The sequence below is a fragment of the Rhinatrema bivittatum genome, chromosome 3 (genome assembly GCF_901001135.1).
Source record: "Rhinatrema bivittatum chromosome 3, aRhiBiv1.1, whole genome shotgun sequence".
NCBI classification, from domain to species: Eukaryota; Metazoa; Chordata; class Amphibia; order Gymnophiona; family Rhinatrematidae; genus Rhinatrema; species Rhinatrema bivittatum.
This window is the reverse complement of record NC_042617.1, coordinates 76,677,186-76,700,220: the sequence shown is the minus strand read 5'-3', so window position 1 is coordinate 76,700,220 and position 23,035 is coordinate 76,677,186. Positions and strand designations below refer to the sequence as shown.

General features: G+C 43.7%; 1 protein-coding gene across 3 annotated transcripts in view; it reads right to left on the bottom strand.

Annotated features, from left to right (window-relative positions):
• The window catches only part of GTF2A1L (general transcription factor IIA subunit 1 like), a 140,694-nt gene that overhangs the window by 108,339 nt on the left and 9,320 nt on the right, over positions 1-23,035 (bottom strand). The window contains exons 1-2 of one of the 3 annotated variants that reach the window (XM_029593395.1): positions 1,951-2,126; positions 535-636 (exon numbers count right to left, since the gene is read on the bottom strand). In XM_029593395.1, coding sequence (XP_029449255.1) covers positions 535-636; positions 1,951-1,980 — 132 coding nt within the window. In that variant the 5' untranslated portion in view covers positions 1,981-2,126. Of the gene's footprint in view, positions 1-534; positions 637-727; positions 869-1,950; positions 2,127-23,035 lie in introns of those variants that run through there. The other 2 variants (XM_029593396.1, XM_029593397.1) reach the window with 2 other exon arrangements.

The following is a 23,035-nucleotide window of genomic DNA, read 5'->3' as shown; positions in this document are numbered from 1 at the left end:
ATAAACTGAAAGGAACAAAATACTAAAACTCCTTATATTGCCAGTTATCTCTTCATGCTGACAGTCTTCAGGTCTCACTTCATGCTGAGTCTTCATGTTTCTATTAAAAGCATAGCATCTAATAATAAAAGCTAATAAAAGTATGCACACAGTCTACTCTTGCAAATTATTCATGACATTTTCCATGTACAATTAACACTATGGAATGAGAACAGCACAGTTCTAGGGCTCCTATCCACTGTGGTTCAAGAACATCTCAGACAATGTGCTCGAGTCCCACAGCCAGTGTAAACAGTCCTGCACAGAAAAGTGAATCCTTTTTTACTTGGAAATGGCAACAGAGAGCTCTGTTTCATAGGAGGCTTCGTTTCCAGCCTATCTAGGTAATCATGAGGCAAGAAAATGAAGGAAAAACCAGGAAGAAAGAGAAATAAATGGTTCAAATACTAACAGTCACACATGTCCAGCACATGATCAGAATAAGTGTCTGATGTGGTGCAGCTCTGGTTCTGAATATGTCTTTGTCATATTTACCTGCTTCAATTCTTTCAGCACCTGTTCATCTACACCTTCTTCCACAAAAAGATCACTCACACCATCAATTACATCTTCAATGATAGATTTGTAGAGCTTAGGCTGCAGAAAAATACATTAAAGTATGTTGGAATATATAAATCTTCAAGCTACAACATGAATAAATGAAAGTGATTCAAATGGTTTTATATACCTTTGGTATCATAAGAGTATTGTTGATGCTGTGTGTTATGTTTTCATAATAAAACAGTGGAATTTGGCATGTGGTCAGGGTTATTTATTTTGAGATTATCAGATGTAATAATCTTATTCTTTTTCCATACCTTCCTATATACTGAAGGTGTGTAAGAACAATGAGATAGAATCCATCCATAAATATACAAAAACAAATATTTAACATTTGGTGACTCCTAACAACCATTTAAAGAGCAATAATAAACAATAGCTCTGCTTTCTTGATCTTTGCATTGCTTCCCTGCCATCACCTATGGCAAGAAAGCCCAGGGAGAGAACGGGTAAAATAACTGCAGACACTACATGATGGTTCTCTTGAGCCAAACGAGAAATAAAGGGAATGATTTACAATGACTTCCCACTCCCACCCCTCAATGTGTCTATGGGGAAAAAAATGTATAAATCAGACACAAAGAGTTATAAAGAGAAGAACTCAAACAATTATTTAATGTTTATATGCCTAAAAGCACAGTACATAAATAACAAACTGATAACTTTAGAGAGATTATTTATCAACAGATAAAAATTAAATCCCAAGGTCTCAAACTCTGGACCACAAATAACCATGATTATCAGGATAACCAGATTGATTTGGGGGGCAATGTTCACCATCCCTAACCTAGTACTGATGAAGTCCATCTGCAAAAATGCCCAGATTAAGGGTGGGATTTAGAGCATGATTCTTCAACCCATCTCTGTATGAAACTGTTGTAGCTATTTCTGTACTGATAACTGCTTTATTTCAAAGATTTCTGAAGAAAATGGGTAACCGGCATCTCAAAATAGGAAAACCGAGAATCAGATTTAATGAGAGTTCTTCCCTCAGTCCCAGAAGCTAAAACGTAAAACATTAAAAAGCATTTCTGTATCAGACAGATCCGATTCTAATAAAAGGGGGGGGGGGGAAAGCTCAGGTCGCCCTTCAGTTTTCAAACTTCAATACCTACAGACATTAATCCCTGACTGACTAAGCTTTTATCCCCATAGACACCAAATCGGGTTAAAAAAAAACCAACACCTTCACAAAGGAAGCAGGTGGTTTTCATAGGCATAGGGCAAGGCCGGCACCCCTCCCTCCAACGGTACATGGAAGAAAGCCGAGCTCTACTGTCTAGAAACATGGGAAGAGGTAGGTCAGCCCCCCTTATACCCTGGGTACGGCGGCTCAGGCCCTTTCCTTACCACCGGGTTAGCGTTGGCCGCGTGAGCCATACTCTGATTCGCTCAGGCAGCCTCAAAACCGAGAAAACTATCGGCACCACCAAGAGTATAAACAATCCCCGCCCCCGCAGAGCGAGACAGGCAGCGCGCGGCCCTCCCTCGCTCACGGCGACGCTAAACTATCGCGAGATGTGGTTTAAAAAAAACAAAACATGCACAATCTAAAGCCCCCCTCCCCCTCCAGAGAGCACAGTCGCCGCGCAGTGATCGCTAAGCAAAGAGTGATGCTGAAAGATCGCGAGCGTTCGTAAACTCCCTGCCTGGCACAGACTGGCCCAATGACGTCAGGTGCTCGGCCGCTACGGGATGGAGAAGTTATGGCTATGTGTTTGAATTTAAAAGAGCAAAAAGGGATTGGAAGCGGTAATTTTAGAGAGGGGTGAAACGCTAGGAAGGTGAGAGGGAGGAGGAAGAACCGGTGTGAGCGACAGAGGGAAGGAAATGGAGCAATTGTTGTCCTAAAAGGAGGATACTCGGGAGCCATTCAGGATGGTTGAAAAGATATGTGTGGCACGCTGGAGGAGTTACCATAGATAAGGCAATCTCTGCTTCTCCGCCAATGAATCAGCCTACGGTTAAAACTAATATAGGGTGTCTTGTGATGGTCATAATAGGGTGCCCCCTATTATGACCTTTCATAATGGAAACCTAGGAAATTTTCCTGGTGAAAAACAGTATATGAAACGAGTTAAAGGTCAACTGACCAAGTGCTGATGTTCTGAGCCTGTGCATCAGAACTATCTTTGCTGGAAAAATCTGCATCAATCTACTAGATTGACTTGATCTTTTATGGCACATGAATCCTAGAAATAATAAAAATGTAATTACAAAACAATATGAGATCTTTAGCATGGTGAACTAACTTAATTGATAAGCAGAATTTACATAGGCATCTATGGAGAAAGAAATTTACTCATATTAAAATTTGTATTTAATGTCAACAACTGCACCAATCAACAACTGCACCAGTGTTTTGGAGATTTCCTCTCTTGTTCATGTTATCAGTAAAATTTATCATTTACAATATGATGTTCTTGAGTATTCACTCCTTTAGCTAAAATGTATTTTATTTGTAACAGGAAATGATGGTCCATAGATGAGGATATAAGTGAATTTTTCCCTTTTGAAAGTGATATTTTACCTCAAATCAGGACAGCCAAGTGATGAACAGTGAAATGTATTTTTGTCTTCCGAAAAGAGTAAGCAGTATCAGTGCTAATCATAAAATAAGATCACCTAAGTGAATTCACATTGTCACTCATTTTGAGTTTGCTTGTTTGCTGGAAAGTTTGTAGAACACATGTAGTCTTCAGAATCTTGTTTGCTTCAGTGGTTCATTAGTACCAGAGTACATGCAGAGCAGTTCATTTGTCAGTGCTTCACACAGGAAAAGCAAATCTTTCTTAGCATTACAAGCAAATGAATCTGAGCTAAAAGGGCATGCCCCTCTGGAGTCCGATGATATATCATCATAGCTGACAAAGACATTGCAATCATGAAGCCTTGGAACCTGGGACGCTAACTTGGTGCTGCTCACAAAGTAATAAGTACTGTAGTTTGGATTGCCTCATCTTTGGTTGCAGGATCTTCTATCTGATTTGTCATGAATACGAGGATTACCTTTGTGTTATAATAAAAGATGATTTGTACTAAATTAACTAGGAACTGAGAACTTAACTAGTGGAGCCTCAGCTTCACTCTTCCTTTATTACTTGTCTTTTCATGTCCATCAGTTGGGAATCCATCTCCACAGGCACTCGTTTGGTGGCCATAAGCATGGCAAAATAAAGAAGAGGCGGATGAGGAAAGCCGAGCCTATTTGTTATTTCCATGCCCTACTGGATTGCAATTTCTGTTTTTTTTAAACCAGTATTAATTAACCAGGGATACAGACGATCTACAGTATCTGAGGAGATATTCAAAGCATTGCCATAAAGTCAGTAAGCATAAAAATAACTAGGAGATGGAGAACAAGTTAGAGTCTTTTTGCAGCTTTCAAGAAGGTGCAAAAAGGTCATATGATGCCTTAGAGCAGAAAGCAACAAAACATCTCCTGTTGCTGTTGGTGACAAAAGCCTTTTTTTTCTTACCTTTGTCACTTTGTTAGAGGCTTAAAAAAATGTCAAGAGTCTGCTAACAAGTCAATCTCAGTCATGTGGGTTGATCAGGTCATTAAAAGAAAAAAATTGAGTAAAAAAAATCATCAGAAAAGGAAGCTGTTCATGAGAATTGTTGGGGGAGCGGGAAGTAAACTGCATTGAACGGCAGTTGCCACCCTTAACAGATGGCGGGGTCACCTACAGAAGCAGCACTAACCACCCAAGCAATCGCTGGACAGACTAGATGGACCATTTGGGTCTTTCTAGTCTCCATTTACTGTGTTACTATGACAAGGTAATGGCTGTCTTCGTGGTATCTCCCAAGCTGACTGGAACATAAAAAGATATGATGGAGAAACATGCCACTAAAATTTATACTACCATGGACACTGGTTATGTTGTACTCTGCTTTGAACAATGTTTTTGATCTGAAAAGCAGTATATAAATGTTTTATAAAAAAAAAAATTGTGGTAAAATAAAATAGAAAAATTAAAAGTTAGGAGAAGGCAAGATGAAAGCAGATGAATAAGAACAGTAAGATATAGAAAAAAAAACACAAACAGTGAAAATATATATATACTAGTTGCAATTTATACAACTTCCATATTTATGAGATACATTTGCATACTATGGAGGCTCAGTATATGCAAATTTATCTCATGCATATTCATTGTGCATAGCCTGAAAATCTGACTGGATGTGGGGTCCCAGGACAGATTTGGGAATCCCTGCAATATTCTCGTTCCATTCCCCTTCTTTTTGACCTGAACTTCCAATCTACAGTATTTCCTACCACTGCCCTCCATATCAGTCCCAAGCATGCCCAGAATCTGGTCACGTACTGGCCTCTACAACCTCCACCGGTAGGCCATCTCAGGCTTTGTCACCTTCCTATAAGATTCTTAGAAGATCAACACTACTATGTCTTATTACCAAATTTTCTAATAATCCACACAGCTACCAAAACTAGCAAAGCCATTGTTCAAAACATTCAGCCCCCCCATGCTCTTTGAAGTTCGGCTTTTAACCATGGTACTCCATGCAAGTTATCCCAGCCTTCTCGGAAGCCTGGAGCAGCCATACTGCTGCTGTTGGAGTTGAACCTGCTACTCCGTGCAGATCACCCCAATGTTATTTGAGCTGATAAGACCTCTGACATCTGAAGAAGGAACCTGTGAGGTCTGGAAAGCTGCTCATGTACTGCAATACCTTTTTTTGTTTGTCCTTTATTAGGTCTCACAACCACTGAAAACAAATTCTGGGCATAATAACTGACAGTGATAATGTTATAAACTTCTTGCAATGTTTAACAAATGCCATTTTTTATTTTTCTCACTGATTTTTTGGGGAAGCAGTGTGAGGAAGAGGTGCCTCTCTGTAACAGTTGCTTCTCTTCCTCCTCTCTCTACCTAATCTACCCCAAAGGCCATAATTCGAATTTGGGCTTGCTGCATCAGCTTTTTTCAGCTCTTCGTTCACTTTTTCTGGAACCTATATTTCCACTTCCCCAGCCTATTTATACTCTTTACATTCGTCCTCTTTTTCTAAATGCTTTTATTTTTCCTTCACTTTCTCCCTCACCCTTCACTCCACCCCTCCTTAGATTTTTCATGAATACAGTTCTGGATGAGGGTCACAACACAATGTTAAATGACAGCATTTGAACTGAAAAACTGTGTAGAGCAGTGGTTCCCCACCTGGGGTCCGTGAGACCATCACAGGGGGGGGGGGGTTCCCAGAAGGGGGCCAATCAAAGTGCAACTACTGAAAAATATAACAAGCTGGCCTCACCTCTGAGGAGCTCTGCTCTAAAGCTCCTGCCGCTTAATCCCACTGCCTGAAACCTTGCTGAGGAGAGGAAGATCACAGCCTCAAGAAGCCCAAACTGTCAGGGAGAGGAGGCGGAGAAAGAGTGTGGCTGATTGCCACCATGAACAGTCTGAAGCTGCACCGAGGGGAGGGGAAGCATAGCTGCCAACAGCATCTTCAACAACTACTGCTCCTCATGTCCAGAGGCAGCAGCAAGCAGGGTGATGACCCTGAGGAGCATTTCTGGTCACTGCTATATGTGCTCTGGCTGTCCTGCTGGCCTGTAAGTGAGGAAAAAACTCTGGTCTGAGGTAGCAGTATGGCCATTGCAGGGGCAGGATGAAAGGGGCCATACTGGGATTAGCACTCGGGAATGGAGAAGAGGGCAAGAGGGAGAGCATAAGAATGAAAGTACTTAAGAGGGACGAAGGCAGGAGAGTGCACTATAAACTGCTTGGCACCTTATGGCAGTGGTCCTCAACCTTTTTTCTATCAGGACACACCTGAGAGATGATGCTCACATGCATGACACAGTGAACACATGACCAGCATGGGACTTAAGCATATGCTCTGCATCCACAGGAGTCCCCTGCTTCCTAACAATGGGTGCAGAGCAGAACTAAGACATTTCCCTGTACAACTCACCATGCAAAAAAGATATTCTGATTCTGGTGTCATCTCAATAACAGCATCACAAAATCCCTCTACTACCAGATGCATTGTAAAAGAATACAAATAAACCCCACTCTGTACATGTCTATCAAGCCTGCCATACCTCAGCAGCACTAATTCCAAGAAATGAAACAGCAATAGCCCTACCCATGAAAAGGCAGCAGTTCACCCCCAGTGCAATATAATATAGAGAAAATACAGCAAATAAGGCTGATACAAACCTCTAGTAAAGTACCTCATCTCAGTCACATACAGAACACAGACTAGATCTACCTTCACCAAATATAGAATAAAAGACTGTAAATTACAAATGTGGAAACAAAACCTGGAATGGAAACCCCAAGAAGATCTGCATGCAGTGCAAAACTGGAGAACTAGAAACAGAAATATATTTTCTCCTACACTAAGCAAAGTTCAAAAACAGAAGAAGTGCATATTTTCAAAACTGACATAGTATGGCCCTTGTACCTTGTCACTCCCCTGCGTGCCCTCATCACCCCTCACTTCTCCCAACTTCTCAATCGTCCCTTCACATGCTCATATCCCCGTCCAACATTTCTGACACCCCCCACACCTGCATCCTTTTCTCTGTGCTGCCTCTCTCCCCTGTTCTTCCCTCTCCCCTTCCCTACCCAGCATACATCTGACCACCTCTTTCCCACCCCTTCCTGCTCAGCATTCCCTGCCCTCCTCCCCCAACCCAGCAGGCCCCACTTTTCCATTGCTCCCTCCATTTCCATCTCTCCTCCCTGCCCAGCAGCTCCCAGCCCCTCTTTCCTTCACCTCTTCCTCTGCAGCAGCCCCAACCTCCTTTCCTACACCCCTTCCTATCCAGCAGACTCCTGACTCCCTATCTCCCCATGCCTTCCTGCCCTGTACATTTCCTCCTCCTCCTCCTGGCTTCCAGCCAGCAGAAAAAACTTCAGTCTAATCCAGAGGAGTCGTTCCCCCCCTTATCAGCAGCAGATGAGGGCAAGAAGCATTGAGGGGAGGAAGATGAGGAGGCAGCAGTAGCGGATCTACAGAGCACACACTAGGGATGTGAATCGTGTCCTCGATCGTCTTAACGATCGATTTCGGCTGGGAGGGGGAGGGAATCGTATTGTTGCCGTTTGGGGGGTAAAATATCGTGAAAAATCGTGAAAAATCGTGAAAAATCGAAAAAATCGCAAAACCGGCACATTAAAACCCCCTAAAACCCACCCCCGACCCTTTAAATTAAATCCCCCACCCTCCCGAACCCCCCCCCCCCCAAATGACTTAAATAACCTGCGGGTCCAGCGGCGGTCCGGAACGGCAGCGGTCCGGAACGGGCTCCTGCTCCTGAATCTTGTTGTCTTCAGCCGGCGCCATTTTCCAAAATGGCGCCGAAAAATGGCGGCAGCCATAGACGAACACGATTGGATGGCAGGAGGTCCTTCCGGACCCCCGCTGGACTTTTGGCAAGTCTCGTGGGGGTCAGGAGGCCCCCCACAAGCTGGCCAAAAGTTCCTGGAGGTCCAGCGGGGGTCAGGGAGCGATTTCCCGCCGCGAATCGTTTTCGTACGGAAAATGGCGCCGGCAGGAGATCGACTGCAGGAGGTCGTTCAGCGAGGGTTCCGGCGCCTTGCTGAACAACCTCCTGCAGTCGATCTCCTGCCGGCGCCATTTTCTGTACGAAAACGATTCGCGGCGGGAAATCGCTCCCTGACCCCCGCTGGACCTCCAGGAACTTTTGGCCAGCTTGTGGGGGGCCTCCTGACCCCCACGAGACTTGCCAAAAGTCCAGCGGGGGTCCGGAAGGACCTCCTGCCGTCCAATCGTGTTCGTCTATGGCCGCCGCCATTTTTCGGCGCCATTTTGGAAAATGGCGCCGGCTGAAGACAACAAGATTCAGGAGCAGGAGCCCGTTCCGGACCGCTGCCGTTCCGGACCGCCGCTGGACCCGCAGGTTATTTAAGTCATTTGGGGGGGGTTCGGGAGGGTGGGGGATTTAATTTAAAGGGTCAGGGGTGGGTTTTAGGGGGTTTTAGTGTGCCGGCTCACGATTCTAACGATTTATAACGATAAATCGTTAGAATCTCTATTGTATTGTGTTCCATAACGGTTTAAGACGATATTAAAATTATCGGACGATAATTTTAATCGTCCTAAAACGATTCACATCCCTAGCACACACATTTCTCCCTCATGCTCCTGCTTTCACATGCAGGCCCCATGGGGTGAAGAGAGCATCAGCAGCCTCGCTGCCAGGCAGAGGAAGATAAAGTTGGTGTCCTGCCAGGCCCATATGAACAGGAGGGTGATATTGCGCTCTGATCTGGGTGAAGGAGGAGGGAACAACCTCCTACTGGCCAGGAAGAGGAGAAGGAAGCAGGAGCAGCTTCCTGTCCTACCCAATAAAAGAGAAGTCAGCCGCCTCCTGCCCAGACTGATGAGGAAAGAGCAGTCTTCTGCTGCGACTGGGTACAAGAGCCATACTATGTCAGTTTTGAAAATATGCACTTCTGTCTTTGAACTTTGCTTAGTGTAGGAGGAAATATATTTCTGTTTCTAGTTCTCCAGTTTTGCACTGCATGTAGATCTTCTTGGGGTTTCCATTCCAGGTTTTGTTTCCACATTTGTAATTTACAGTCTTTTATTCTATATTTGGTGAAGGTAGATCTAGTCTGTGTTCTCTATGTGACTGAGATGAGGTACTTTACTAGAGGTTTGTATCAGCCTTATTTGCTGTATTTTCTCTATATTATATTGCACTGGGGTGAACTGCTGCCTTTTCATGGGTAGGGCTATTGCTGTTTCATTTCTTGGAATTAGTGCTGCTGAGGTATGGCAGGCTTGATAGACATGTACAGAGTGGGGTTTATTTGTATTCTTTTACAATGCATCTGGTAGTAGAGGGATTTTGTGATGCTGTTATTGAGATGACACCAGAATCAGAATATCTTTTTTGCATGGTGAGTTGTACAGGGAAATGTTAGTTCTGCTCTGCACCCATTGTTAGGAAGCAGGGGACTCCTGTGGATGCAGAGCATATGCTTAAATCCCATGCTGGTCATGTGTTCACTGTGTCATGCATGTGAGCATCATCTCTCAGGTGTGTCCTGATAGAAAAAAGGTTGAGGACCACTGCCATAAGGTGCCAAGCAGTTTATAGCGCACTCTCCTGCCTTCGTCCCTCTTAAGTACTTTCATTCCTATGCTCTCCCTCTTGTCCTCTTCTCCATCCCCGAGTGCTAATCCCAGTATGGCCCCTTTCATCCTGCCCTCCTTCACGCAGACCCCCTTTTGGCTATCACTTCAGCTCGCAGGGTTAGTGAGTTACAAGCCCTAGTTGCCTATCCGCCTTTACACTAAACTCCTGCAGGACCGGGTGGTACTCCGCACTCACCCTAAATTTTTACCTAAGGTAGTTTCAGAGTTTCACATTAATCAATCCATCATACTACGTACCTTCTTTCCCAGGCCCCATTCCAGTCCAAGGGAACAGGCTTTGCATACCCTTGACTGTAAACGGGCTCTAGCGTTCTACCTAGACCTTACAGTTGCCCACAAGAAGAGTACTCAGTTATTCGTCTCTTTCCATCCCAACAAATTAGGGCAACCTGTGGGTAAGCAGACTCTCTCCTCCTGGTTGGCGGACTGCATATCTTTTTGCTATCAGCAAGCAGGCATTCCTTTTCAAGACAGTGTCAAAGCACACTCTGTGAGGGCCATGGTGACTTCAGTAGCACATCTACGATCGGTGCCACTTCCTGACATTTGCAGGGCTGCCACCTGGAGTTCTCTCCACACTTTCGCAGCCCACTATTGCTTGGACAAAGCCGGAAGACAAGATTCCATCTTCGGCAGATCTGTCCTGCATAACTTATTTCCAACGTGACGTACCTACACCCTTCCGCCTGCCCGGTGGGGTTCAGGATGCCCTCTACAAAATTCTACCCCAGTTGTTGTGCCTGTTGCACGCCATCGGATACATGTGGAGCATGTTCGGACATCCTCAGTTCGGTACTCACCCATATGTGAGGACTACCATCCTGCTTGTCCTGTGAGATAGCAAATGTTGCTTACCTGTAACAGGTGTTCTCACAGGACAGCAGGATGTTAGTCCTCACGAAACCCGCCCGCCTCCCCGCGGTGTTGGGTTCGTAACGTTTTGTTATTTTATTTTTGGCACTGCCTGTAGCTTTCAAATAAGACTGAAGGGGGACCCCTGCTGGCTGCAGGGTTAGTGCCATGCTGGGCATGCCCAGTAGGGGCCAGTCAAAGTTCTGGAAACTTTGACAGAAGTTTTCCGTGATTGGGCTCCATCCTGATGATGTCACCCATATGTGAGGACTAACATCCTGCTGACTTGTGAGAACACCTGTTACAGGTAAGCAACATTTGCTAACTCCCTAGAGGCTGGCTGCGTTTGTGCGGCAAGTTGCTGATTGCAGGGTCCCATCCAGAAAGGCCATAGAGACCTCAGAGACTGACAGGTTAGTATTAAGGCAGCCAACTTCTATTGGATATTCAGAAGCATGGGTGCACCACTGAATATTTATTTATTTATTTATTTATTTAAGGCTTTTATATACCAAATTTCTTGATACAAATATATAAATATATATATATATATATATATATATATATATATATTATATATATAAATATATATATATATTTATAAATATATAAATATAAAAATAAAAATATACTCAGCTATCAGAAAGTTAACTGGATACGTTTATTCGGCTAACGTTAGGACTGCTTTTATGCCAAAGTACTAAACTGCATGAAGGGTAACAGAAGAAATAATATATGTTAAAGCACTTTCAATGCTCATAAAATGACCTACATTAGTGATAATACAAAATCTATTCTAATGAGGTAATGAGCTGCAAAGATTTGCTAAATCACTTAATAGCTATAATTGTGAAAAATAAGCAAAATAGAACATACATTAATGCAAAAACTTAATGTGCATTACTGTACATACTTTACCATCTGCATTATTCTATGCCTCATTTGCATCTCATTCACATTGGCTGTTAACATTGACCATTAATGTATATATTAACACAGTTTAGTAAATGAATCCTGTGTGTACTAGAAAATGCTGAGTGAAACACTGCCCCTCCCCCCAGCCTCTGCTAATCTCATGATGAGGAAAAACCCCTACAGTTCCCAGTTGTACTACCTGCCTAGGAGAGAAAGCATGCTGTTGCTGCCACTGCTGGTGATTGGTGGGCAACAGAAAAATTCAAGGTATCTGGGAAATTTAGTCAGATGCATAAATCAAAATGGAGAAGTTCCACTCATACACAAAATCATGTATCATAAAGATAATGTCTATCATGAATATCTTGGGGTCTGCCCTTCAAAAGGTGATCTCTGAAAAATCTTATTCAAGTTCAAAATGTATTTAACTCCATAAAGTGCTGTGTAATCAAAAGGATCCTACTAGTACTATAGTGCTTCATAGATTTAAATACTTTAATAAGATTTTTCAGAGTTTGCTTTTTTGGAGGGCAGATCCTATAACTTTCATGATATACTTCATCTTTATGAAATTTAGTCACATATCAAAAGATATCCTCGGCAGAAAAACGTTTGGCAACTACTGTTGTATTATAATAAACTCCTAGTGATAAGAAGTAAAAACTGCAGCTGAGAAAGCTCAGCAGGAGTAGGCAACTCCCATCCTCATGTGCCACAATCCTGGTTTTCTGGATATCCACAATGAATGTGCATGAGGTTTATTTATTTATTTTAAAATGTATAGACCGCACAATCTACAATCCTTGGTGATTTACAAACTACATACCGTGATGGGCATTATATTCCCCTGGTGAATACAAAAAGGTAGGCTGTAAGGAAAACCTGGGAAGAAGATCTAGTATGTAAAAGAAATAAGAATAGGAGGTGGACGCCAACTCCCAGAAGGCATAGGGGTTCTGGCAGGGGAGGAACTTCCCAGGCTTTGCCTTATCACGAGGATGAGAGAGCCCGGAAATGGTAGGAGAAGGGTGAGAACTTGTGTGAAGGAGAGGCAGAGCAGGAACAGGAAGGAGTTCAGTAGAACCAGATTAAGAGACAGAGGAGATGGAGATGAAGGTGTTGAGCAATCCTGAGGATGAGTCAGGATGATGGCCTTGGAAGACCCCTGAAGGAAATATCCAAATTCTTGCTAACAAGGACAAGCAGCTAATATAGACTCTGATGTCAGGAGAAATGGACATTGACCTATGTGAGCCATGTACAGCTAAATGCAGAGAAAACAAAAGGGACTCTTCAGTGCTGTGTACATGACAAAGCCTGATGGATTTATAGGCCCTTTCTAGCCTAAATAGCACCTAAACAAGGCCAAAAACAACATGAGGACCATCTGATACTGTGTGAATCGGTACTGTAATAACATTGTGTCCTTTCTATAAGGCCCTATGTTCCTATCCAGGCCCTGACAAACTTGGGCAACTATCATTTGTTACACTGATAGCTTGCTGAACTGTGCCAGCAAAAAAAGACTGACAAAAGAATAGGAAAATCTACTAATTAAAAGCCTTAATTATGCATTCAACTGACTATGCATGAAGCTGCTGAATTATGTATAGGTGAGCCCTTGAAAGGAGCAGCTGCCAGCACTTATGGCCATAGTCAGAAGACTGTTACCTATCTGAAGAGAAGGATACAGCTGTTGCTTTCCACCCCTGTGTGGATATGGGCCGAGGTATCTTACAGAGACTAAGGATAGCTGAACAAGGTATGACTTGAGAGCTGAATAGCTGGTTGCTTTGGTGACAGTAACTACCCTCTCTGCCTCTGTGCCAGAGACCCTGTGAAGGGAGTGACCTCCCAACCAGCCCCGAGAGCGTGAACTGCTGCCAGCCATATGGTAAGAAACTGGGCTTCATTTCCTACCCAGGGGGTTAGTAAGGTAGAGTTTATTAGCATTCAAATGTAAGTCTCTGCTAAAGAGAGGTGAGACCAGCAGTAATTAATTGTAATTTTATAAGCACCAGATGTCAAATATGCATTTGTAGCTATTGTTTTTCTTATTATCTGTGTCTGTAATTGCCTATGTGTTTCCAGATGAAGTGTTAAGCTTAGTCCTGTGTAACTTAGAAATAAATAAGATTTATATTCAGACAGTTTGGATAATTTTTCTAAGAAATGGTCCAGAGAGTTGCTGGTAAATAATAGGTAAATACAAAAAGGGAGGTGGGGTTGGAACTCATAGCTCTTCTTCCTACATATATAATGGAGGTTTCCTCGGCGATAGAATAATTTATTCAAAATTGTCCTGCATAAAAATGAATGCACAGGAAATAGTGGATCTGGAAAGCCAGGCAATACTCAAAACTTGTGCACGTTTATACTGGAAATGAGGGTTATACACAGCAAATAAAGCCTTCAGAGATAATATAGAAGAAGCTTACTCAAACCTGGAGAAAGAAGTCAGTTTCTTTAGGTTGACTCTTGCAAACATTGTTAAGGAATCTAAACCTTCCCCGGCTACGTTAGAATATTGTACAGTGTTTTCCATAATAAAGCAGACAGCTGATAACAGGTATGCAGGTATTCTGGCTATAAACTACCAGTTAGATGCAAAAAAATGAAAATTTGAAAGCTGAGATAAAAGAGGTCAGGGAAATAAATATTGTACAAAAGAGGAAATTAAAAAAGATCTCACAAGAAATAAATAGTTTGGAAAAAAGGTTGAGTGCTTCAGAAATGCAAACACAGAATTAACCAGAGAAAGAGAAAGCAATCAGGCAGAGCTCAAAGGCTTAATGATCAACTCAGGTGAGAGCAATGAACCATGCAGTAGAATAGGAAGTGACAGAGATCAAAGCCCTCTTAAACACAAAGGGGCCAATGCAATATTTGTGTGCAGAAAACAGGTGCTCAGTGTTGAACAACTGTTTTCCTAACATGCGCCCAGACACCTCTCCTAGGCACACGATGCAATATTTAAATTAAGGGTCCCACAAAAAAGGAGGCACTAGGGAAAATTTGTGCTTCCCTAGTGCCTCCTCAGCATCAGATGCACAGGAGAGGTGGCTGTCAAGCGAGTTGGGAAAACAGACTCTCAATCTACCAGCATCCGTTTTCTCTCACTACTGGCATAGACACACATAAGATACACGGCCTGGGCCACGTATCTTATGTGTGTCTATTGGGCGCCAGAATATTTTTTTCAAAAACTTTACTTTTAACCAAATCTACTTTATTTGGTTCCTCCTACCTAGTATCGCTAGGAGGAATGGCAGAAAGGATTTTTCTGTTTTTTCAATGCGCCCTTGTTAGAGGCATACCATTACGCCAGCCCCAGGCTGGCATAAAATTTGCTGCTTTGCAATGGATGCATTGGCCATGTGGGAAATTTTTTGCATTGCGGGGATTAGCTAATAGCGTCATCTATATGGAAGCTACATGTGATGAGCGCTATTAGCATCGGCCCCAAAAGAAGTAGAGGTGTTGTGTCCCGCGGCCTCAGATGGCTGCGGCCACGAACCCCTACCTCGCCCGCGGCGGCTCGCCGTGGCTGCGTCAAGGAAGCCGGGGAAGTCAGGTCCAGCTCCTCCTTACACTGGCGCGGGCCTCCGTGGTGGCTGTCGGCAGAGGAAGCACCCTGCTTTCCCCTTGTGGCGTCGGGCTGCCCTTCCCCTGCGGCCAGAATCCAAGATGGCTGCCATAGGCGTGAGGCCGCGCCCCCTCACTGAATTTAAAGGGTCCTCGTCCTTTAAATTAACTTCACCTGTGCTAATGGGTCAGGCACAGGAAGTATATAAGGAGGCTCTCCACAGTCATTCCTTGACTTGGCAACGTCCCACGTAGTCAGGTCTACTTGCTTCGGTGAGTTCTTCTTCTTCTTCTGATCCTTGTTCCTGTCTTGGTGTTCCTGATTCCTGGTGTGTGACTTCGGACTGGCTAGCGGTGATTCCTGGTGTGTGACTTCGGACTGGCAAGCGGCGATCCCTTGGTGTAAGACCTCGGACTGTAAGCGATGACCCTCTGGCACCTGACCTCGGACTTCTTCTGGACCATCATCTCCAAGGGCCCACCTAAGTCCCAGTGGCCCGGGTCCCTACGGGCTCCTCCCGGGGGGACCGCGGGCTTCCAGGGACGAAGCTCCAGTTAGCCCTTGCACAGAACTCTCGACTCCTTGACCTCTCAAAGGTCCACCTAAGTCCCAGCGGTCCGGGTCCCTACGGGCTCCTCCTGGGGGGACCGCGGACATCCAGTGGCGAAGACTCCATTCTTCTCCTAGACGTCACGACTCTTCGTCTGCTTCCACAGTCGCCTCAGTCTCCAGTGCCGAGGGTCAGCTGGTTGCATCTTCTGTTCTGCCTCACCACTCAACGGGAGAACCTATGGATCTTCCTCCTAAGGTATACCATCCTCCCGTCGGCCCAAGGGTTCACAAGCCTGAGCATAACAGGAGGGACACCCTACTGAACTAGAAATGCATAGTGAGGCTCTGGAAGTGTGCAACCAACGACAGGAAAGCGTGTTGAGGGATAAACAAGAGAAATTAAATTAAAGTAGCCAAAAGGTAATATATTTACAAGAAACCCTCTTTGGTCTGCAAAAACGAAAAGCAGAAGCTGTTGGTACAAATTAAAGAATACCAGAAGCAGTTAAGTAAAGCCAAGGATATAGTTGGTCTCCACTCACAGCTAGCTGAAACTGATCAACTCAGTGATAGCAGCTGGGAGAGGGATGAAACCCTCCCCCAACCAGCTTAGACATGAATCTAGCCTCTGAACAGGGAGGCATTTCCATGCCCTGGATTGATATTCAAATAGACTGGATCCGATAGACTGATATTCAAATAGACTGTTGTCCAATCCTCTAGGGGTGACAAACACATGCTCACAATGACCTGCTTGTTTACCAAAATGGATAGAGTGCATTCCTGCCCCTAACAACACTGCTGAAACCACAGCCACTCTGCTCTTGAAACACATGTTCAGCTGTTGGGGCCTGCTCATGAAAGTAGATTCGGACCAAGGTACACATTTTACTGGACAGGTAATTAAACATATGTGGAAACTGTTGGCTGTGAAAAGTAAGCTCCACATATCATATCACCCACAATTGTCTGGCCAAGTGGAAAGTACACAGAAAACCATAATCGGCATTCTAAAGAAGTATGTGTACACATCAGGTAAAGGCTGGAATATCAAATTACCCCTAAGTGTTAATGGCTATCCAAGCCATGCCACACCAGACTACAGGGTTCTCCCCATTTGAAATGATGACAGGAAGAGAAATGACCTTACTATGCATTTGCTTTACAGGATGCAGGATGCTAATTTGGCTAGTTCTATGTGGGCAAGAGCCAGACGACTGTAAGGCACATGAATTTTCTGATACAATTTCCCAGAGCAAGAATTTATGATTTTTGAATATTTGAGTAATAAGTTCCTCTAATATTGGGGTTGTTTATTTGTAATTTTACATTGAGAGGACTTGTAAGCCTACAAAACAGTATTGTTTGGGAGTACATGAATATGTTACCCATCTGCGGGAACATTTGCAAAAGCACTTTTGCCTTTGCCCAAAAGAATTTGGAGACGAATGTCTGAGGTAGAAAGGCCTATTATGATTTGAAAGTTACCTCTAAAGAGTATAAAATTGGAGATAAGGTTTTTTTTACTGTAACTACAGTAAAAGCAAAGCCAAAGAAAGCAAATTTTTGCCTATCTGGAAACAACCTTTTGTAATGATGGATAAAGTCGCACCAGTCGCATATCTTATCCGAATTAAGACAACCCCTGATGGCGAAGATGTCCTTAAATGGGTCCACATTAATCAGCTCAGATCTTCTCACTCTTGTAAATTAGCAGATCAAAATAAGGTGCCCACTAACGCTGATACTAACAAAGGGGCCGATGCAATACATTTTGCGAAAAGCGGGCGCTGACTTTTCAGCGCCCGCTTTCTTAGCACACACATGGGCCCGCAAGGGGGGGGGGGCGACATGCAATATGCAAATTAGGGGGTCACGCTAACAAGGAGGCACTAGGGTCGCTTGCGTGACCTTAGCGCCTCCTTGCTAATGCGACCCCGCGGCGGCTGCCGGTTATGAAGACCGACGCCGGACTTCATAACTCTGCGGTCTGCCGAGGGTTTGTTTTTTTTATTATTGAAGAAGTACCGAAAAGCAGTTTTTTCTGCTTTTCTGTACTTCTTCTACATGCGCTCAGCTATTAACGCCTGCTCCAGGCAGGCGTTAATAGCGTCTGAGACGCACATTTATCTTTTTGCATTTGGAGTGAATGAGTAATAGCCTCATTCACATGCATTTGCATGTGATGAGCGCTAACTCATTCACTCCGCGTCGGAAGCAAGTTAAATAGGCGCTAATCCCCCTATTGCATTAGGGGGTGGATTGGCGCCTATTTATCCCACATCTGACAGCGGGTTGAACAGTGCGCTCGTGTGAGCGCACTGTATTGCATCAGGCCCAAAGAAACAGAGGAGTAGCTCTGCACTGTGTTTTAGATGGAGAGTCGAGCCCTGAGTGGGATTTTCCTAGTGCTGCTGCAGACTGGAGTGGAAGCTGCCAAGCTGGTCTAGCCAGGCCCTTCCTCCAGAATTGTGATGCATTATACTCTCAACTTCCTCATCACCCAGTCACAGATAGCCACCCAGAAAGTCTTTGTGTCGCTTGACCCCCAGCACGTGATCTGGAATATTTGGAATATTCTGAGCCAATTAGATAGGATAATGATCCAGCCTATTACCAACGACTCCAACAGACCCAAAACGTTTATTAGACTAATTGCTGGACCCATTATATTCTCAGCCCTGGGATCTCTCATTCAGGCCGATTCAGTAAAAGTCGCAGGAGAGCGGGTGAGCCCTCGCTCTCCTGTGCGCGCGATTCAGTATTTAAATGAGGGCCCGCAGTAAAAAGAGCGGCGGCTGTCAGCGGGTTTGACAGCCGACGCTCAATTTTGCCTGTGTCAGTTCTCAAACCCGCTGACAGCCACGGGTTCGGAAACCGGACCGGCAAAATTGAGCATCCAGTTTTCAAGCCACGGGCCGATTTTAAATTTATTTTTTAAATTTATTTTTCACTTTTGGGACCTCCGACTTAATATCGCCATAAAAATTTACTTTCAGAAATTAAGTGTACAGAAAAGCAAAAAATTTACTTTCAGAAATTAAGTGTACAGAAAAGCAGTAAAAACTGCTTTTCTGTACACTTTCCCGGTGCCTGCAAAAATTAACACCCACCTTTGGGTAAGTGCTAATTTCTGAAAGTAAAATTTTTATTATTTTTTTTTATATATCAACATTTGATCTCAATTGAGATATCACACCAGTTTACATTTAGGTACTGTAGGTATTTCTCTATCCCCAGAGGGCTTACAATCTAAGTTTTTGTACCTGAGGCAATGGAGGGTAAAGTGCCTTGCCCAAGGTCACAAGGAGCAACAGCAGGACTTGAACACTGGTCTCCTGGTTCATAGTCCACTGCTCTAACCACTAGGCTATTCCTTCCCCTGGCTGCACATTTTACTTACTGAATCATACAAGAATAACTAATAGGGCCATCAACATGCATTTGCATGTTGTGGGCGCTATTAGTTTCGGGGGGGTTGGACGCGCGTTGTCGATGCACTATTACCCCTTACTGAATAAGGGGTAAAGCTAGCGCATCGAAAACGCGCGGCCAAACGCGGGTTAACAGTGCACTCCACCGGAGCGCACTGTACTGTATCAGCCTGTTTGTTCCCTCCATGTCCATCACCAATGCAGTTTCCACAAAGAAACTGAGAAACACTGTAGCGGAGTTGCAGGATGACAGTTGCAGGATGACTAAATGCTTCACTAATGGTAACTGTGCAGTTCGTATGTATAACTGTGCATGTAAAGCTGCCTCCTAAACCCCAACTCACCCCACAAATCTTACCCCAAGTTCATAATGCCCCCCCCCCCTTACAGTGGTATAAAGAGTTCAAAAATCAGTGAGCCTCTATAGAGCCTCTCTCTTTCTTTCAAAACGGGATTTGCGATAAATCCTGTTTCAGCCGTAATGCACAGCTATCGCAGTCATAATGCTCAGGAAAAATGTAGTTATAGCGTGCATTGCAATGTTGCATGCAACGTTAACAGCCCTCGTTTCCATTTACTCCTCCCACTTAAATACATTTTTTCAAATTTGCATACACATTTCACGATGCGATACTTATCACATGTGTTATGGTTTTATCACAGGCATTAGGGCCCTAACCCAGCGATAATACCCTAATGTTATTTGATGAATGACCCCCTTAATTCTGTAGGACTGTTAACATTTCTCCCACACTGGAATGCCTTATTCCATAGGTTAAAGCTCTAACAGTTATCTAGGTAGAATACCTGGTCCTTCTCAGACATGTATCCTTAACAACTCCTCCTTTACAGGATGGGAAACTCAAACTGGAGAGTCCTTCTTCTGTAGTAAAAGGAACATAAGAAATTGCCATGCTGGATCAGACCAAGGGTCCATGAAGCCCAGCATCCTGTTTCCAACAGAGGCCAAATCAGGCCACAAGAACCTGGCAATTACCCAAACACCAAGAAGATCCCATGCTACTGATGCAATTAATAGCAGTGGCTATTCCCTAAGTAAACTTGATTAATAGCAGTTAATGGACTTCTCCTCCAAGAACTTATCCAAATCTTTTTTGAACCCAGCTACACTAACCACATCCTCTGGCAACAAATTCCAGAGCTTAATTGTACGTTGAGTGAAAAAGAATTTTCTCCGATTAGTTGTAAATGTGCTACTTGCTAACTTCATGGAATGCCCCCTAGTCCTTCTATTATTCGAAAGCGTAAATAACTGATTCACATCTACTCGCTCAAGACCTCTCATGATCTTAAAGACCTCTATCATATCCCCCCTCAGCTGTCTCTTCTCCAAGCTGAACAGCCCTAACCCCTTCAGCCTTTCCTCATAGGGGAGCTGTTCCATCCCCTTTATCATTTTGGTTGCCCTTCTCTGTACCTTTTCCATTGCAACTATATCTTTTTTGAGATGCGGCGACCAGAATTGTACACAGTATTCAAGGTGCGGTCTCACCATGGAGCGATACGGAGGCATTATGACATTTTCCATTGTTTACAGCTCTAGAAACTTCCTTATGATTCTTCCGCAGCTCCTCACCACCCACTCCCCTTTTTTTTGTGAGAATCAGAGCTTCCTCCTACTCCAAAGGCAAGCTCAGAATGTCTTACCTTCCTCAGAAAGCCTGTACTCTGCTGCCTACAGGAAGAACCTAGTCACAACACCTTCTATTTTACCTAGAATGTTCTCTGTGTTAGAGAATTCCTTTTACCATTTTCCAAGGTTTATTACTCCATAGTAGGGACAATCGGTTCCTACATAAGAAAGATATATAAAACAGGATGACTGCAGAATTGTTTATTGCGCATCAAGTGAACGAAAAGCTGTGAACACTCCATCTAGCCCTGATTTATGTGCAGTATTCATTTATTAAGGTTTCATTGCTTTAGATGTACAGCAGAGGTGTTGTTAGACACGTATAAAGTCCAGAGCATGGCCCATAGGTCCTTTCTGCCCACTAATCCCACTCCACCAAACCCCTCTCCAAAGTCTGATAATTAAACTGAAGATACGGAGTAACTGGGATACAGGCTGTCCACTTCCTTATCTGACCCCCCCCCCCCCCCTCCCAACACCATCTCCTGACTCCTCCCCACCCTTCTCTTACACCCATCTTCCAGCTCAACTAATGCACTTCCCCCCCAATTTCCCAGTTCCCACTGCCCCCTAAATCTTCAGTCTTTTAAGTTTAATGTTTAAGACATTTGCAGCTTGTCTTAGATTGTAAGCAAGTCACATATTTTATTCATGACAGCATACACAAATATAATCTAAAAGACGCCAATAACTGACTGCATGTCTTACAAGATCTTTTCAAATAAATGGGTTTCAACTTCTTTTTAAAGGCTTTAAAGCATGCTTTCAACAAACTGTTCCAAGTAATTGCACTAGAACCAGTGAGCATCTTTTCTCTTGAATCTGCAAGCCTAACTTGCTAAACTGTAGGAATATCTAAAAGGCACTTCCCAGAAGATATAAAGCTTCTCTCAGGCTTATAAATCTTTAGTAGAGAGCTTATAACTTAGGAGTCTTGTTTAAAGCCTTGTGAATTAGAAACAGTACCTTAGAAAGAATGCTAAATTGGACTGAAAACCAACGCATGGAGAAAAGAATATGGTCATAACAGCATGAACCAGTTAAGATGAATGCTGATGAATTTTAGATTACTTGTAGAGCTAAGAAATTTCCTCTTATAACCTACCATACAAAATATAAATGCAGAGATCCTTCAGTCACAGTGCAGCTGTGCTAGTTAGCCGGTTATACATAACCAGCTAACCAGCAAGGTATATTCAGCAGAGTGGTCACATCGCTGAATATACCCAGCTATCTTAAAGTTAGCCAATTATGTCTAACCGACTAACTTTAGGACAGCCCAACGACCCGACCATAGTTAGCCAAAAAAGGTAACCGTCTAACTCTGCTCCTCACCAGAATGCCCCCTTCTTAACTAATTACCCGGCTAGAATTTAGCTGGATAAGGGCTAAATATAGCTTGGTAAGCTATTTAGATGGGTAACTGTTATATTATCCATCTAAATGGCTTTTGAATATGGACCTCTCAAATTATGTTGTCACCTCAGTATCAGCAACACAACATCCGTCCACAGCCAGACACCTTGTGAAGTAACACAAAACCCTGCAAAAGAGAGATGCAGAAGCCATATAGCAAACCTATCATAACGTAATAGCACTAATGGTGAGGGCTCAAACAGCAACAACCCTACCTATGAAAAGGCAGTACTGCAAATATTATACTGGGCCCTAGAACACTGCCACACATTTTATTGGAAAAACAAAAGGCCCTTACCTAACACAGAATAAGAGACACAGACTAGAAACGGAAACTTGCAGACAAAAACTGAACTGAAAACCCTGAGGTCAGAATCTGCATGCTGCACAACACCAGTGAAACAGAAACTCATTTCCTCCTGCACTGATCAAAATGCAATAAACGCACATTCCCAAAGCTGACATAGTCCAATCTCGGAAAACTGAAAATTAAAACATTCTTTCCTACCTTTCTTGAGCTTTTTATATTTGTAATCAGGGTGGCCCCGGGCTTTCTTTTTCACTTTCCTCTTGTTGGTCTTTGAAGCCTTTTCATTTCCTATCTCTTCTCTCTCCAGTTTTCTTCCCTTATATCTGTCTCTGACATTGATCTTTCCCTTTCATCTGTTTTCTCCATTTCTTTCTTCCCTGCTTCTCCTTCCTCTCAGAGCTAGATTTCACCTCTCCTCCTCCAGTCCTCAATCTCTCTCCTTTCACATTGTGCCTACACACCACTCTCACTCCTTCTCCAGCCCTCCCATTTCCCCTTGTCTCCTTCCTTGGCTTTCTATCCCACCCCCTTTCACGCACTCCCTAGTACCC